We start from the raw sequence: 10,588 nt of genomic DNA, 5'->3' as shown, positions 1-10,588 counted from the left end.
CCCAAGCACCAGCTTGTTTTGCTGGTGCCTAGAGCCAGCCCTGCCCCTACCCTGGGAACAACCTCCCTCCTTGTCCTGGTCTGCCATGTACCCCCTCTCTCCTCTCAGCCTTGCCTTAAACCATTGAGGAATACTCCCCTTGCTCTCCTCACCAACAACCTTCCCCCTGCCCCAGCTCAGCTGCTGGACGCTGGCTCGGGCTTATTTATTCAGCTTGGGGTGTTAATTCTTCTGACCAGCGAATGGGACTCAGCTCTGCACCGGGGCTGGGCACAATTCCAAGGGGGCATGCAGGTACTGTGCCCTGCTAGTGCCCATATGAGCTGGCTGGGGCCACAGGCCAGCGCAATCTGCACCCAGTTATTAAGAGATGGAAACAGGACGGGGAGCTCTGAGGACACCAGCCACGGAGGAGGGGGAGCTGCTGAGCGTGCCCAAGCCCGGGCGACGAGACAGAGCTCCTGTTTGCTTTTAAGGAGGGGCTGAGGGGGAAGCGGGATCACCCTACACACCATTACTTCAACTCCTGGCTGCACTCATTACAAGGGTGAGAGAGCTGGGGCCATGGCGTTACAGCTGCACCCTTTGTTTGTCCAGCCTGGGACAGCCTCTGTCCTCACCCCAGCAGTGCACAGAGTACAAAGGTCTCATAAGGGACAGGGAGAGCAGCCCCTTAGGTGCAGGTCCAGCTGGAATCAACCCTGAGCTGTTCCACCTCGCAAGCTCCAGTGTCGGGGTGTGGTGGGGACATGGCTAGAGATTCTGTGCAGTATCTGCTGTCATAGGTCTGAGCAGCTGGGGGCTTCTCTAACTTGGGCTGGGTGGCCATGTCAGCCACCAGAATAGCCCAGAAGCCAGAGGGAGCAAAAGCGGCTACAGGCCACCTTTGCTCTCCCTCTCTTGGGCTGCGTCTTTTGCGCTGCACTTCCTGCAAGTGCAGCACAGAATTGGACACCACGTGGAGTCACTCTGGATTCACCCGGGTGTAAGTGATGTTAAAATGAAGTACTGGGAGGTGCTCTACACCAGTCCATAGAATGTACTTAGCCTGCCTTGGGCTGAATTCCACAGCACTTACTCAGTCCTCATGCCAGTGGATCTTCAGTGGAAATTTTGCCTGAGTAAGGACAGTAGGATCTGGCCCATGATGTTTCCATTGGTTTTTTATTCATGTCCTCAGCCCTCCCAGTGACTTCAGGCATGGGTGCCTTGGGGATGGGGGAAGCGGGCCCAGGCTCCCCTGGGACCCTGACTTGACAATAGAGGGCTGCCTGGAACAAATTCAAGTGAGTAGTGTTGCGACCCTGTCTGCCAGGACGCAACGCTACTCACTCAAATTTGGGTGGGGTGCCCCCCACCCCATCATGACAGAGGAGAGGCCAGGCCCGGTTTCAGTGAGGGGCATTGCAACCTGGGGCACAGGGCTGCAGCGCCACTCAAGTTTGGGGCAGCTGGTCTGGTAAGCTGGGCCCACTCCTTAGCAAAATTCTGGTTGTGCCCCTGTCTTCAGGACAAATCACTTTAACATAAGCCCTCCCCCTGGCTCCCCAGAAGGGTTGCAGTTGGCCTGTTCAGAATCTGCAGAAATTAGCATAAGGATATGAACACAGCGAACACTGCAGCCACGCCTGGTGTAGTTTAAAAAAAGAAATTGACAGCCCCGGCATGTCGAGATGGCTGGAAATCCTCTGCCAGAAACTGAGGGCGCTTTCCAAGCTCTTCTTATGTGTAATGAGCTTCCCTCCCCTGTCATTAGCTCGTTAAATAAACTGACAGCAGGATTTTTCCTTGTAATCCATCTCCCCAGAAGCTATTGCCGATTCAGATCTGGGTGAGGCTGAGGCAGACCACGTCTCGTGTGTTTCCACTGCCAGTTGTCACATTGTATGCCTGATGTTCTGAGGCTTCCAGCATAATAATCATGCTTAGCATTTCCTGGTCCCAAATCTGTCCTCGCCTACACCCGAGCAATCTCACTGATTTCGGTGCGGGGAAGGATCCGAGTGCAGATTTCAGCTTTCCTCCTTCTCCACGTCTTACTGAATCCATGAATTCTCCAAACACTCCTATGTACCAGTAAGAGGTGTCATCCCCATTTCAGAGAAAAGGAGATTGAGGCAGAGAGATGCTAGGTGATCACAGAGCGTTGGTTTCAGTGTCATTTTCAGAACCCAGGAATTCCTGGCTTTTAGTCCTCTACTCAGATTGCTAGGCCACATGGCTGTCTCCTGAGATAACTTTATGATGTACTTTTCCCCATCTCAGAAGCATGGATGACCTCTTCAGGCAATGGGCCAAATTCCTTGGCCTCATTAATTCTGCTTTGCATACACTTTGAAGCTGGTTTAACTGGATTTCCCTTGGGTAAAGGAATCCTCCAGTAGCACAGACCTTGCTGCATTGGCTCTATCTCCCCACCCCCTTGCAGCCCCTGGCAGAGGAGATGTGGCTGAGGAAAAGATGATGTTGGTTTGATTGCCCATGCACTGCACTGATCCCCAGCTGACCAAACTCCTCCTGGGGTGGGGTTGTTGGAGCAGGTGCAGATTAGGGCTTGTCTACAATGGGAAATTAACCAGAATAGCTATTGCACTTTAAACTCACATCCTACTTTAATCCAAAATACCTTTCAAGAGTAGACGAACCCTTGAGCAGCTGTGGGGCTGAAATGGAGAGGGAGGGTGGTACACGGACAGCTTGGGGTGGGGATTGATGGAGGGGTGCCAGGAGCCCCTGAGGTGTGCAGTGAGCTTGACCTACAGAAGCAATAAACAGGGTTGCCAACTTTCTATTGGCGCAAAACCGAACACACTAGCCCCGCCCCTTCCCTGAGGCCCCACCCCTGCCCCACCCCTTCTCTGAGCCCCGCCCTCTGCTCACTACCATTCTCACTCCCTTGGTGGCTCGCTCTCCTCCACCTTCACTCACTTTCACTGGGGTGGGGCAGGGGGTTGGGGTGCAGGAGGGGGTGAGGGCTCTAAATGGGGGTGAAGGCTCTGGCTGGGGGTGTGGGCTCTGGGGTGGGGATGAGGGGTTTGGGGTGCAGGGGGGGCTCAGGGCTGGGGCACGGGGTTACCTCAGGTGGCTCCCAATCAGCGGTGCAGCAGCGCTAAGGCAGACTGCCAGCCTGTCCTGGGACACCGTGCTGCGCCTCGGAAGCAGCCAGCAGGTCCGGCTCCTAGGCGGGCGGGCGGAGCAGGAAGCTTCATGGTGCGTGCTGTTCTCGCCCGCAGGCACCGCCCCCATGGCTCCCATTGGCCAGTTCCTGGCCATTGAGAGTGTGGAGCTGGTGCTTGGGGCGGAGGCAGTGTGCAGACCCCCGAGGCCCCTCGCCCAGGAGCTGGACCTGCTGGCCGCTTCCAGGGCACAGCGCGGTGCCCCAGGACAGGTAGGGACTAGCCTGCCTTAGGTCCGCAGCACCGCCGACTGGACCTTCAATGGCCTGGTTGGCGGTGCTGACCGGAGCCACTGGGGTCCCTTTTCGAGTGGGTGTTCTGGTCGAAAACCAGACACCTGGTCACCCTATGAAGCGTGTTTGATTTCCTATGATGTTACCCGTCTTGCCCACAAGATGTCACTAAATATTCTATCTGCAACTAAGTACCCAGTGGTTTGATGGGCTTCAGCCTCATAAGCAACACCAGGAACAGAATCTGGATCAGTGCAGATTGCAGCAACAATCTGTCCAGGGAAAATTCTGATTAATTTTGGATGATGACATATTTCAGCCCACTGCTGCCTACAGCTAAATTGGATGTGATGGAACCGGCAGGGAACCGAGGTTTGCCATCAACCAGGGCTAGTGTGGAGTCAGTGGACTATAAATAAGTTCAGTGCAACATTGATCATAATCACTTTTTCTTGCTGTCTGGCTGAGATGCGGTTTAATAGCTGTGGGACTGTATTCTCCCCTGGCAGGAAGTGGCTACGGGATGAGTTAATACAGTAGGTGGTCTTTTCCATCTGTAACTAAAGTGATCCTGTGGATTAGAAGGGAGCAAAAAGGGGTCAACATTTGAAAATGTCCTACCAAAGCCACCCCTTTGCCAAGCATCTCGACTGAAAAACTGCTTTTATGCAGAACTCGAGGAGACTGAGTTGGGGAGACAAGAGGAAGCATTTGTCATGCTCTCTAGAGTGGCTCATGACTGTGAGTGCCTACCTCAGGCCAGACTGTCAGAAAACAGGGCAGATACCCCAAACTGATGGTTTGTTCTATAACTAGATTTCACTGAGCCAGTAACAAATGTGAACTGCTGGCTCACTATTCCAGTCTTACCATGGAGTCACAGACAGTCCCCTTAGACTCTCCAGTCTATCTTGCCAGCCAGACAAACTGGACTTTGTGATAAAAGTTCACTTATACCAAAAATCCCATCACCTTTAGGTTGCTTCCAGTCCCAAGAGACTAGTGACTTACCACAGATCAATTGGCATTCTAGATCTTACACCAAAGACAACGCTGGCAGCCAATTTTATAGTAACTAACTAAAGGTTTATTAGCTAAGAAAAGGAAGAGTTATTGAGGGGTTAAAGAAGGTAAAATATATGCACAGTAAGTCACAGTTTGTCATTCCAAATGGTGACAGTGATCTAATAAACTCCCACTTTCCCAAAAATCTTTTCAGGGTACCCAGATTGTCTCTGGGGATCTCTGCTTTGCCTCTGGTACATTTCCCTGTAGGAGTCCAAACAGTCCCGAGATGCAGGATCTTTCCTTGAATCCATACTTACAGCTTGTTCTCACAGAAAAAAGCTGACAATATCTCTACCTATGTGGGCTTTTCCTTTGATGACAGAGAGTAAGGAGCGTGTTTTGAGTCTTCAACCTCCGATTATCACACACACTGACCCCGTGCTTTGAAATTAGCCCTTTTCTGTTAAAGTTCTTCATTTGCATTCCTCAAGGCTTCTTTCTCGTTTGATGGGTTATTTAGTTACAGGAGTAACACAATGTAAATGTTTGCTACTACACTATAACGGAATACAGATAAGTCAGGGGTGGCCAACCTGAGCCTGAGAAGGAGCCAGAATTTACCAATGTACATTGCCAAAGAGCCACAGTAATACGTCAGCAGCCCCCACATTAGTTCCCTCCCCCCACCCCGCTCCCAGCGCCTGCCCCCACCACCAGCCCTGTCTATCAGCCCCTTCCCCACCCTCCCCGCACCTCCCAATCAGCTGTTTTGTGGTGTGCAGGAGGCTCTGGGGACGGGGAAGAGCGAGGGCATGGCAGGCTCGGGAGGGGGCGGGAAGGAGTGGAGTGGGGGCAGGGCCTGTGGCAGAGCCAGTGGGTTGAGCAGTGAGCACTCCCTGGCACATTGGAAAGTTGGTGCCTGTCACTCCAGCCCCGGAGTCGGTGCCTATACAAGGAGCCGCATATTAACTTCTGAAGAGCCTCATGTGGCTCCGGAGCTACAGGTTGGCCACCCCTGAGATAAGTGAAAACAATTCATGCAACATCTCTCTGGTTCTTATGAAGTTGAAACACCAAATACACTCTTATACATTTAACAATCACTTTGATCTATGCTGATACACTCGTGAATTGGCCTGGGGCTGTGGCATAAGCTGACACCTGGTCTGCCAGCGTCACAGCATTATGTTAATGGAACAATTAATGTGGCGAGAAGCTGGCCTGGGTGGGGATCACTGGTGGGACAAATGAGGGTGCATTTGAACTGAGTCACTTTCTCGTTCAATATTGTCTTAAAGAGGGCCAGATCCTCCACTGGTGTAGATTAGTGCAAGCCAATGGAGCGAGGCTGGGTTACGCTAGCTGAGGATCTGTCCCATCATTTCAAGCCAAACTGTGGGGCTACCTAGGTGAGAAGGACACGGAGCAGAGGCATGTACCCTGGCAGCCTAGTGCCAAGTATGGCAGACAGAAACAGCCTGAGCTCTTTCTGAAACTGAACATGATGTAAAATGGGCCACTTCCAGGATGCCCTCCCCCACCCTGAGGGCAGCTCTCTCCCTCTCCAAACAGAGGAGTGAGGCCAAACTTCCTCTCTCTCCAGCATCCCACAGATACCCCTCCACAGATGGTCCGGCATGAAGTGGGCACTGGGCAGCGTGTGAACCGCAGGCTGGGGGAGGCTAGCCCCCAGGCCAGCCCTGCCCCTTCTGCCCAAGGTCCTGCCCCTTCCACACCCTCCCACCGCCGGACCCCCCCTCCCACCGCAGCCACTGGCCCACACCTCAACCTAGCTTCCCCAGCCCCAGAGTGCTGGAAGGGCGGGCAGCACACGGCCCCAGCCTCCCCATTCCCGGAGCGCCGGCAGGGCGGGCTGCCGCACAGGGGGACTGGAGCCTCACTGCCGGATGTAGAGCAGGCAGGAAGCAGGACGGGGGTCCTGGGAGTGGAGCCATGCCTGGCAGTTTGGAGAGGCACAGCCTCCCCCAGCCTATGATTCCCGCTGCCCATGGGGGCACTGATCCCCTAGATAAAACCTGCTGCGCTTTGGGGGCAGGGCCAAGGCAGGATGGGGAAGAGCAAAGAACTTCCCGCCCTGTGTTGCTCATGCCAGTTTCTGGGTGGCAATGTATTCACCCCTGGCTGCAGCGCCCCTCTGTGACTGCCACTGAACTGCCACAGGAGGACCCAGCTAAAGACAGCTTGGCTCCTCTAGACCAGACTGCCAAGTTGGGGAGAGAGGGGGGCCTGTAGGGCAGCATGGAGGCAGGAGCTGTGGGAGGATGATGGGGACTCTTCCACAGAATCCGTGGGGTTTGGCAGGCCCCGCCCCCAAAGGGATAATTCCCTGGAAACTCCCCAAGGAGAAGGCCACAGAGTTTACCTTCAGGCAGGAGTGATGTGGAGCACAATCCCTGCTTAGGCAGATCTCTCCTTGTCTCAGGGAGATAGGAAGGAGTGCTGCAGGGTTTAACCCTTTACTGGGTTTGCAGTCAGGACCAAACAGCTGATTTTATCGAGATGGGCAGAGGGAGGGGAGGGACTCGCCAAAGACCCTTAGCTGCAATTATAGGATGGGACACTTGCCGTAAAAACCCTGAATGTTTTCACTCCCTTACTTATTGCCATCCTGTTTGTCTGTACTTTCACTTAAGCTCTTATTCCGCACCAATTGAAGTCAGTGGAAAGAATCCTATTAACTTTAATGGGTTTGGGATTAAATCCTTATTCCTCTGCAGAGCTGCTAATCCGGAAACCTGGTTTGGGGACTGAACTGGGGATTCATGCTTTGCGCAGTGGACACTAGGCCCATCAGAAAAGTGACAAGCCTGATTGCTAAGTTACTATCCTACGCTACGGACGTTACTACATTAGTGGCTTATTCCCCGTTGAGCTGAGTAATGTAACAGGACAACCAGGGATGGGCATGAGCCACAAAGCTGCGATCTCCACCCAGACTTCTCTTAAATTTGGTGGGAGGTTGGATCCTGGGTTTGGATCCAAGAGATGGAGGCTAGGCATGAAGTGTGACCTGGAGGTCCCTGAGGCAGGCCTGGGCCTGTACAGGGGTGGGGGGCTGTACAGGAGTGTGTGTGTGTAAAATGTAGCTGTTCTGCCTGGATGATTGAGCAGTTAATAAAGGGATGGACAGATAGTAAGCAGAACTGGTTGATTAGTTTAAAGCACTCCTTTTTGAGTATTTCTGTGAATGAAAGCCCCAAAGCTTGCTTTGTTCCTGGAATTTTATTATTCAAATATTATTTAATATTTAGCATCCAGATACCCTAGTCAGGTTCAGCATCCACATCCCATTATGCTACGTACTGCACAAATACATAGGGAGACATGGTTTCTGTCCCAAAGAGCTTACCTGCAGTCCTGGTTGGTGACTGTATCTGTGAATCATGAAAACTTCACAAATGATCACTTGAAGCAGAGGCAGAGAGGTGAAGTGACTTGACCAAGGTCACACAACCATTCAGTGGCAGAGCCAGGAAGAGAACCCCGGGCCAGATTCTTAGTTGGTGTAAATTGGCATAATGGAGCTACATTGATTTATACAAACTGAGAATCTGTCCCCAGGTCTCCTGTGTCCCAGTCTGGAGCCTTATCCACAGGATCACGCTGCTTCTCAGTGAGGAACATGCTACTGTTTTATGACACACTGCATTGGCTGATCCTCTGCTCTCGGGGCATTTCTAACCTCTTGAAAACTTCTCTCATTTGCAGGAGGCAGAGGGAAGGACGGGGCACCCATTATAACTTTCCCGGAGTATGCAGGGTTCAGCGATATACCCGATGAGGATTTTCTGAACGTTGTGACGTATTTAACCAGCATTCCCAGGTGAGCCAAAGCACAAAGGCCTGCTGTCTCCCTGCAGCTTCACTTCCTGAGTGGATCACTGCTTTACTTTGTGTTCACTGTTCTAGAACTTCCGAGAGGTTGCAGTCTGGCGGCCCTGCAGAACCAGGATGCAGAATCAGGTCATCCAGCCTGGAATTCACTCCTCTGCAAAAGACCAGTTCATGGCCTATGCACAACTTATGTCCCACTTCAGTCGTGCATAGGCCTGGAGCTGCTCTTCTGTACAGGAGTGAATTTCACCCACACAGAACAGGTACAGCGCAGGCTTCCCCCAGGCGGCCCTGCCCTCTTATTCACGCACAGCAGAGGAAGAACCAGAGCTGTGACTCCGGATGTTTGCTTTCTGGCAAGATTACAGAAGGTGGGAACTGCCAAGGGCGAGACTGGTGCACAATAGAGCCTTGCTACTCTGCAGTTTAATTCACCCTCAGCAACTGTCTTTCCCTACTTCCCAGCACAGAGTGAGTAGCAGAGGGATATAGTATGGTCTTCACACAATATTCTACAATAGTGAAGCTATACACACTAGAACAATGTTGCTGCAAATGTTATAGCATTGGCAGTAGATCGCCTTTCATTTTGCTCCCAAAGTCAAGGGAGACCTCTAGGTAGAAAACAATTGACCAGGAAGAGGGTGCAGGCTATTAGATTGTGGGGAAGGTTAAATATGGTTCCACCAGATAGTGTACAGTGCATTTTGAAAAGAAAAATACATTCTGCTTGTCGAGATGTTCAGCGTATAAAATGCTTCATGGCCACAGAGCAGAAGATAAAGATTGACCAGTATCTGTTCCAGGCAGAGGAGGAGGTTCTCCCTTTACAGTGGCAGTGTAGTGGGGCGGCTGCCCCACTGCAACCTAAAAGCTGGCCCTGATAAGAGGGCTGTGGGCCAGAAGCTGGAGAAGTCCCACTCTAGCCCTGGAGTGGGAAGGGCTGCCTGCCTGAGAGCAAGTCACCTGAAGTAGAGCAGGGCTGGGGAAGGGCAAGAGGAGCTGGGGAGCTTCCGCCTGGTAAACCCCCAGGCTGCAGGCCTTGGTGAAGGCCTACAAAGGTACTGGGGCTACAGAGGTGCAGCCTGGGGATAGGCAGAGGCAGCAGGTCCTAACCCCTTGGCAATGATGAGTGGCCATGACAGACTGCAGTCTGCCCCAGGGAACGGGGGACTAGATGATGACTGGCAGTAGCCACTGAGGTGAGGTGGGTTTAGGGTTGCGGGTTCCCCTGGGAGGGGAGACCCAGAGTGTGGGGGTACTGCTAGGGCAGAACCCCAAGGGAAAGGGGCACCGGGGTCCGGTAGGGACACGGGTCCTGAGGCAGGCAAGACACCAGCTAGCAGAGGGCGTAGTCATACCCTTAAGGGAAGTGTCTTCTAGAACTGAGAGCTCACCAGAGTTCAAATCTCAGGACTGTCAGCAGGAGTGCCTCTGCTGATCTTGTGTGTTGGGATATTGCACAGAGAGATGGGGAGTCTCTTAGGGTACGTCTACACTACCCGCTGGATCGGCAGGTAGTGATCGATCTGTCGGGGATCGATTTATTGCGTGTAGTGTAGATGCGATAAATCGATCCCCGATCGTTCTCCCGTCGACTTCTGAACTCCAGCTCAGTGAGAGGCGGAAGCAAAGTCGACGGCGGAGCGGCGGCCGTCGATCCCGCGCCGCGAGGACGCGAAGTAAGTGATTCTAAGTCGATCTAAGATACGTCGACTTCAGCTACGCTATTCTTGTAGCTGAAGTTACGTATCTTAGATCGATTTCCCCTCCCCCCCCCCCAGTGTAGACCAGGCCTTTGATAGCAGAAATCCAGGCTTCACAGGGCTGAATGTGTACTCATTTACTTTGGAGGCAAGTTTGATATTACCTGTCATGCACTGTATGCTTCAAATCTCTCTTTCTAATGAATCAGTCTGTCCAGTGCACTTCTGTGACATGGGAGGTAGAGATATTAAGAAAGTCCAGTGTGAGCTTTTCTTAACAACCTTTTTGAGAGTGGGGATCTGTTTACTGTATGATCTGCCCATGTAAATACCATTGTTTTGCTTCATTTTCTTCCTGATTTCCTGCCCTCCTCGCTCAATGCCAGGTGCCACTGAGACCCTGCACAGGTTTCTATTTGTGTGTACTACATTGAAATGATATCGTTTGGTGACACTGTCTCTATTTCCCTGGCTAAGTTAAGACTTTCAATCTGCCCCCGGCTTACTACAAATAAGACACACAAGTATTGTTGTATCATCTTGCTGAAGACAGGTGATATCGTCCTGAACACCGAGGTTAAATGCAAGGTTATGCAGCACCTGTCTGACT

At 52.3% G+C, this 10,588-nt stretch overlaps 1 protein-coding gene across 1 annotated transcript in view; it reads left to right on the top strand.

Moving 5' to 3' along the window:
* MCF2L2 (MCF.2 cell line derived transforming sequence-like 2) overlaps positions 1–10,588 on the top strand; it is a 227,558-nt gene that overhangs the window by 29,644 nt on the left and 187,326 nt on the right. The window contains exon 3 of the mRNA XM_029911105.1: positions 8,147–8,261. Coding sequence (XP_029766965.1) covers positions 8,147–8,261 — 115 coding nt within the window. The remainder of the gene's footprint in view (positions 1–8,146; positions 8,262–10,588) is intronic.

The sequence above is a fragment of the Terrapene carolina genome, unplaced genomic scaffold (assembly GCF_002925995.2).
Source record: "Terrapene carolina triunguis isolate 2854851 unplaced genomic scaffold, T_m_triunguis-2.0 Scaffold88, whole genome shotgun sequence".
NCBI lineage: Eukaryota > Metazoa > Chordata > Testudines > Emydidae > Terrapene > Terrapene triunguis.
The sequence above is the reverse complement of the archived record's forward strand: the minus strand, read 5'-3'. Positions and strand labels throughout refer to the sequence as shown.